Genomic DNA, 7,154 nt, shown 5'->3' with positions numbered 1-7,154 from the left:
TGACTTAATCTCAGCTCACTGCAACCCCTGCCTCCGAGGCTCAAGCAGTCCTCCCACATCAGCCTCCTGAGTATCTGGGACTATAGCCGCTGAGATTACGGGTGTGAACCACCACACCTGGCTGAGGGTGTGGCTGTTTTTTATGTGAACACATCATGTGTTAAAATTACATTTAAGTCATCAATTAATGAGGGAACTAATATAATATTATAAACAGTTTAAAGGAAAATTCAGATAATACTCAAAAGTGAATTTACAGATAGATGCAAAGCTGGTCAGTATCCATAGGGCAGTAATCCATTGAATTCCACGAGGCTAACTTAATTAGTCTAATTAAAATAGTCTGATTAGCTTAATTAAACTATTTTCTCTGGACAGGAACTTGTTTGCTTTACTCTTGAGGTTTTTGGCAAATGACAGAGTTGTAAAGCAGCTCAGAGACAATGAAGGTGCTGGCCCCTATAAAATTACATAACCCGAAGGATGCACTAGGTAGCATGCCCAGTCATCTTATTTTTTGTTCATTTCAAAGCTTTTCGAATTTTTTTTTTTTTTTAGATGGAGCCTTGCTCTGTTGCCCAGGCTGAAGTGCAGTGGCACAATTTCGGCTTACTGCAACCTCCACCTCCTGGGTTCAAGCGATTCTTCCACCCACCCAGGCTGGAGGGCAGTGGCATGATCTTGGCTTATTGCAACCTCCACCTCCCCGGTTCAAGCTATTCTTCCGCCTCAGCTTCCTGAGTAGCTGGGATTACAGATGCCTGCCACCACGCCTGGCTGATTTCACCTGGCCAACATGGTGAAACCCCGTCTCTACTAAATAATAAAAACACACAAAAAATTAGCCAAGTGTGGTGGTGGGCACCTGTAATTTCAGCTACTCAAAGGCTGAGGTGGGAGAATCACTTGAACCCAGGAGGCGGAGGTTGCAGTGAGCCAATATCGTGCCGCTGCAGTTCAGCCTGGGCAACAAGAGCAAAATTCTGTCTCAAAAAAAAAAAGCCTCTATTTGCTAATTAGAGGGTGGGAAACTAAGCCCAAGAAATGTTCTGCACCAGGCTGGGCGTGGTGGCTCACACCTGTAATCACAGCACTTTGGGAGGCTGAGGCTGGTGGATCACCTGAGGTCAGGAGTTTGAGACCAGCCTGACCATCATGGTGAAACCGCGTCTCTATTAAAAATACAAAAATTGGTGCTGCTGGGAGTTGCTTGGAGGTTGGCGGTGCGGGGCTGAAGGCTAGCAGACGGAGTGATCATGTTGTACAAACAAATTTACTACTCGGACAAATACAACGATGAGGAGTTTGAGTATTGGCATGTCATGCTGCCCAAGGACATAGCCAAGGTGGTCCCTAAAACCCATTTGATGTCTGAATCTGAATGGAGGAATCTTGGTGTTCAGCAGAGTCAGGGTTGGGTCCATTATATGATCCATGAACCAGAACCTCACATCTTACTGTTCTGGCGCCTACTATCCAAAAAGCCGAAGAAATGAAGCTGGCAAGCCACTTTTCAGCCTCAAGCTTTACACAGCTGTCCTTACTTGCTAACATCTTTCTGATTACATTATTGTGTTGCCTTCTTGTTTCTCACTTTGATATTTAAAAGATGTTCAATACACTGTTTGAATGTGCTGGTAACTGCTTTGCTTCTTAAGGAGAGCCACCACTACCATAGCCCAGCCAGATGAGTGCTCTGTAGACCCACAGCCTCAGCTGATTGTGACCTCAGAAGCAAGTGTGCTGTGTGTCTAGAACACATTTGGCAGATGGAGGAAGCATCTGAGATTGAGACCATGGCTGTTACAGGGATTGTGTAAACTTCTTTTTGTTTTTTTTCTGCCAGGTGTTGTATGTATGGTGACTTGTGGATTTATGTTTCAGTGTACTGGAAACTTTCCATTTTATTCAAAAAATCTGTTCATGTTATAAGCCTTGATTAAAGAGGAAGTTTTTATAATCTTAAAAAAAAAAAAAAAAGCGGGGCATTGTGGCAGGCGCCTGTAATCCCAGCTACTCCAGCCTGTGTACCATAGAAAGACCTTTTCTCTAAATATAAATATAAAATATATGTTAAAAAATATAAATATGGCCGGTTGTGGTGGCTCACACCTGTAATCCCAGCACTTTGGGATGCTGAGGCGGGTGGATCACCTGAGAACAGGAGTTCAAAACCCACCTGACCAATATGGTGAAACCTGTCTCTACTACAAATACGGAAATTAGCTGGGCGTGGTAGCATTCACCTGTAGTTGCAGCTACTCAGGAGGCTGAGACAGGAGAATTGCTTGAACGTGGGAGGCAGAGGTTGCAGTGAGCTGAGATCACGCCAGTGCACTCCAGCCTGGGTGACAGAGTGAGACTCTGTCTCAAAAAAAAATTATTCCATATATATATATTTTTTTTTTTTTTCAGGAATATATATATAAATATATTTTCAGGGATGACTGTATTTAAAAAATACTATTCTTTTTGTGATCTCTAGTGGGTAGAGATTATCATTCTGTTTTCTGTCACAATTAGGACTCTGTAGTACCAGAGACTGTGAGAAAGATCTTAGTGTTTGTTAGGAGATAATTAGTGGGTGTAGATGCTCTTAAGATCCATCTGTCTTCATTTTAGAACTTTAATTTGATCGCCTTTCCTAGGTTCATATTGAGATCCATTGAAGGCCCTCCTGTACTGACAAAGGCGTGACCTCAGGCCCATCCCATCCAAGAACACGAAGCATGAGGGACAGAAGAGGGCCCCTTGGCACCTGCCTGGCACCAGTGCAGCGGGCCAGAGGAGATGATTTGGACAAACTATTACACAGCCTTAAGAAAAGAATGCTGAAGGAGGGCCCCTGGCCTGTAGATGCACCCTCCTGGATCAATAAGCCTGCGGTTGACAGAAATTCACAGAGTGCTGCATTATCACTGGAAATGAGAAAGGATCCTAGCGGGGCTGGCCTCCGGCTTCACAGTGGTGACCTAGTGCTTCCACATGTGAAAGAATCAATAAGAAATCTAGCCTCAGTGGCTGCTCCAAGTGCAGCCATGGGTTTGTTCTCTGCTCCAACAGAGTGTTTTGCTGGGGTGTCCTGCAGTGGTGTTGAAGCTCTGAGGTGGGACTGGCTGGGAGGAGGGCCCGAGGCCACCAACGGCCACAAAGGACAGTGCCTCAAAGGAGAGCCTCGGGTGTCAGGACTGCCACACCATCAAAAACTGCAGGAAATGGGAAGTTGTCAGGATGACCCACCAAGTGCTTTTCTCGAGGGTCTGGGCTCTGAGTTGGAACCCTCTTGCCTGCACTCCATCCTGTCTGCAGTGCTGCACGTGTGTCTAGAAGTGCTCCTGAATGATGAGACAGAACGAGTTTTTCTTGACCGTTTAAAGCCCATGTTTTCAAAGCAAACAATGGAATTCAAGAAAATGCTTAAAAGCACATCAAATGGTCTCCAGATGACAGTGGGGTTACTGGCTCTGCAGCCTGTTGAATTAGCAAATTCATTATGCCATAGTTAAGGTCCAAGCAGAACAATAAAAATAGGTTAATTTTAAGAGTTGTCTTAGAATGATTTCTTTCACATTAAGTCTGGATGCAAACCGCGCAGCCCTTCAGTTCCTGCTGTGGTTTTTTACGACTCGTCAGACTTAAAGTAAATTGAGTTGAAATTCAAAGCTGGTTGATGTGGAAGAAACTTTTTTAGCATGTGTTAAATTGTGCTTTCAAAGACATAAAGAATTGGGAAACATTTCAGGAGACGATCATAGCCTGTATAAATATCAGATTAGAACATACAGATTTACCATGAAATTCTGTCTTCAACACTCATTCTAAAGGGCTACTGTCCCAAGTCCTGTGTGTCCCTTCGGCTTGTCTGATCACCCAATGGAAATGGATACTTGTGAAGTTTATACCACTGTACTTGGCATTAAGCCTTGCTGAATTCGTGGTAAGCTGTTACCATTTCTGCATTTTGTAGAATGGTTTTCGTCTGCAGCAGAATTCGATTTCCCTTCTCACACCCCTTTCCTTCCACGTGAAATGCGATTTAGACAGAGCCCCTGTGGTGAAAATTGCCAAATTAAGCTTACCTTTAGAGGAGTCCCTTCTCAAACTTGGAACCCTAGCAGTGTTACCTTCAATGAAAAAGAGCTTGAGAAAAAGGTAGCTCCATTACAGAGAAGCAAATCAAGTTACTTCCCTTCTAAAAAGTTTCCCAGATTCTAGGAATTGCAGTATCTTGTACCCTCAGATTTTTCAGGTGACTCCTTGTCTGCTGATAACTTTAATAAAGATAATTTAAGGGCATAAGTTTTTAAGGACTCCCAAAGTGAGACTTAACCATTTTGGGGATTACTGACTGCATATACCAGTTTATATTGTGTGCTGAATTATGCCATGTGCTATTTTAGTGTTTGGCGGAAATGAAAAATAAAATTTGTTCTTTAGCTTAATAAATGTCTTATTTTATATGTGTGGTCTTGGTTCTTCTTGTGTTTTTATTAATGCCATTGTCGTCCTGATAGTTTTTATTGTTTGAGACAGGGTCTTGCTCTTTCACCCAGGCTGGAATACAGTGGTGTGATCATAGCTTACTATAACCTTTAACTCCTGGGCTCTAGCAATCCTCCCACCTCAGCCCCCCCGAGTACCTAGGACTACAGGTGCATGCCACAGTGGGCAGATTTTTTTTTTGAGCCCAGGCAAGAGTGCAGTGGTGCAGTCTCCCTGCTCACCACACCTCCATCTCGGGGGTTTAGGCGATTCTCCTGCTTCACCCTCCCGAGTAGCTGGGATTGCAGGCATGTTCTACCACACCCGACTAATTTTTTTTTTTTTTTTTTTGAGACGGAGTTTCGCTCTTGTTACCCAGGCTGGAGTGCAATGGCGCGATCTCGGCTCACCGCAACCTCCGCCTCCTGGATTCAGGCAATTCTCCTGCCTCAGCCTCCTGAGTAGCTGGGATTCCAGGCACGCGCCACCATGCCCAGCTGAATTTTTGTATTTTTAGTAGAGACGGGGTTTCACTGTGTTGACCAGGACGGTCTTGATCTCTTGACCTCGTGATCCACCCGCCTCGGCCTCCCAAAGTGCTGGGATTACAGGCTTGAGCCACCGCGCCCGGCCAATTTTGTATTTTTAGTAGAGATGGGGTTTCTCTATGTTGGTCAGTCTGGTCTCAAACTCCTGATCTTGGGTGATTTGCCTACCTCGGCCTCCCAAAGTGCTGGAATTGCAGGGTGAGCCACCACACCAGGCCTACATTTTAAAAAATATTTTGTAGAGCCAGGGGTCTCACTTTGTTGCTCAGGCTGGTCCCAAATTTCTGGGCTCAAGCGGTCCTCCAGCCTCAGCCTCCCAAAGTGCTGGAGTCACAGGTGTGAGCCACCACACTCAGCCCCTAATACATTTTTTTTTTTTTTTTTGAGACAGAGTTTTTCTCTTGTTGACCAGGCTGGAGTGCAATGGCTTCATCTCAGCTCTCTGCAACCTCCGCCTCCCAGGTTCAGACAATTCTGTTTCAGCCTCCTGAGCAGCTGGGACTACAGGAACGAGCCACCACGCCCAGCTAATTTTTTTCTGTTTTTGTTAGAGATGGGGTTTTGCCATGTTTGCCAGCTGGTCTTGAACTCCTAACCTCATGTGATCCACCCACCTTGGCCTCCCAAGGTGCTAGAATTACAGGCATGAGCCACTGCGCCCAACCCCCTAGTACTTTTTTTTTTAAACACCAAAGTAGGTTGTTGATGCACAAGATTAGAAGCAGAGCTTGAAAAAAGACATAAAGCTAGGCTGGAACTCAGCTCTAATTCTGCTCCCAGGAAACGATGAAATCGTGCCTTGTGATCCTTTGGGTTGGTGCTCAGTCCCAAAGAAAAAGTTCTTGAGAAAAAAAATTTCTTGAAAGACAAACCATCTCCATCCAGTCTAAGTAACACTGTCTTATTGGAGCAATTAAAACCCTGACAAACAGCCATGCCCTTTTAGTGTCACTGTGATTGATTGTGAAATGAGGACACTTAACTGTTTTAAAATAGGAACTGTTTTCTCGTCAAGCCTTCCCTTTACTTCCTTTTTTTTTTTTTTTTTTTTTTTTTTTTTTCTTTTTGAGATGGAGGCTTACTTACCCTATCACCAGGCTGGTGTGCAATGCTGTGATCTTGGCTCACTGCAACCTCCGCCTTCCAGGTTCAAGTGATTCTCCTGCCTTAACCTCCTTAGTAGCTGGGACTACAGGCGGGTGCCACCACGCCCAGCTAATTTTTGTATTTTTAGTAGAGAAAGGGTTTCACCATGTTGGCCAGGCTGGTCTTAAACTCCTGACCTTATGATACACCCACCTTAGCCTCCCAAAAGTGCCGGGATTACAAACACGAGCCACTTCACCTGGCCTTCCTTTTTAAAAAAAAAAAAATGAGGCTGGGCGCGGTGGCTCAAGCCTGTAATCCCAGCACTTTGGGAGACTGAGGCAGGCGGATCACAAGGTCAAGAGATTGAGACCATCCTGGACGACATGGTGAAGCCCGTCTCTACTAAAAATACAAAAATTAGCTGGGCATGGTGGCGTGCGCCTGTAGTCCCAGCTACTCGGGAGGCTGAGGCAGGAGAATTTCTTGAACCCGGGAGGTGGAGGTTGCAGTGAGCCGAGATTGTGCACTGCATTCCAGCCTGGTGCCTGGCGACAGAGTGAGACTCTGTCTCAAAAAAAGTAAAATAAAAATAAAACGAAGTTTATTCACTTGGGACACCCTTTTAAATAAAAAGTTTACTCCTTTGGGATCAAACTTTCCATGATTCACCAACTGTTTTATTTCTTTTGTAAATTGCAAGTAAACAAATGTTTAATTGCAAAAAGTACAGAATTCCCTATTAGGCATCAAGTGATACATATTAATTTTTTTATAGATTTTTTTTTGTAAAGACGAAGTCTCACTTTATTGCTTAGGCTTCTGGCCTCAAGCAATCCTCCTGTCTCAGCCCCCAAAGTGCTAAGATTACAAGCATGAGCCACTATGCCCAGCCTGAAATGCTTTCATACGGTGACATTAAAATAAGGTGTGCATACTGGGCATGGTGGCATGCGCCTGTAATCGCAGCTATTCAGGAGGCTGAGGTAGGAGAATTCCTTGAACCCAGAAGGTGGACGTTGCAGTGAGCCGAGCACC

General features: G+C 44.6%; 1 protein-coding gene and 1 pseudogene across 3 annotated transcripts in view; both read left to right on the top strand.

The window, feature by feature from the left end:
• Nucleotides 1-4,463, top strand: part of FAM220A (family with sequence similarity 220 member A) — a 22,789-nt gene extending 18,326 nt beyond the window's left edge. For all 3 annotated transcript variants that reach the window (XM_032266476.1, XM_032266478.1, XM_032266479.1), the window contains exon 2: nt 2,649-4,463. In XM_032266476.1, the coding sequence (XP_032122367.1) occupies nt 2,730-3,506 (777 nt within the window). In that variant the 5' untranslated portion in view covers nt 2,649-2,729 and the 3' untranslated portion in view covers nt 3,507-4,463. The remainder of the gene's footprint in view (nt 1-2,648) is intronic.
• LOC116541947 lies at nt 919-1,634 on the top strand (annotated as a pseudogene).
• Nucleotides 4,464-7,154: the final 2,691 nt, after the last annotated feature.

The sequence above is a fragment of the Sapajus apella genome, unplaced genomic scaffold, assembly GCF_009761245.1.
Source record: "Sapajus apella isolate SASKATOON/1434 unplaced genomic scaffold, GSC_monkey_1.0 scaffold159, whole genome shotgun sequence".
NCBI lineage: Eukaryota > Metazoa > Chordata > Mammalia > Primates > Cebidae > Sapajus > Sapajus apella.
Note: the sequence above shows the minus strand (reverse complement) of the source record. Positions and strands in the feature narration are given on the sequence as shown.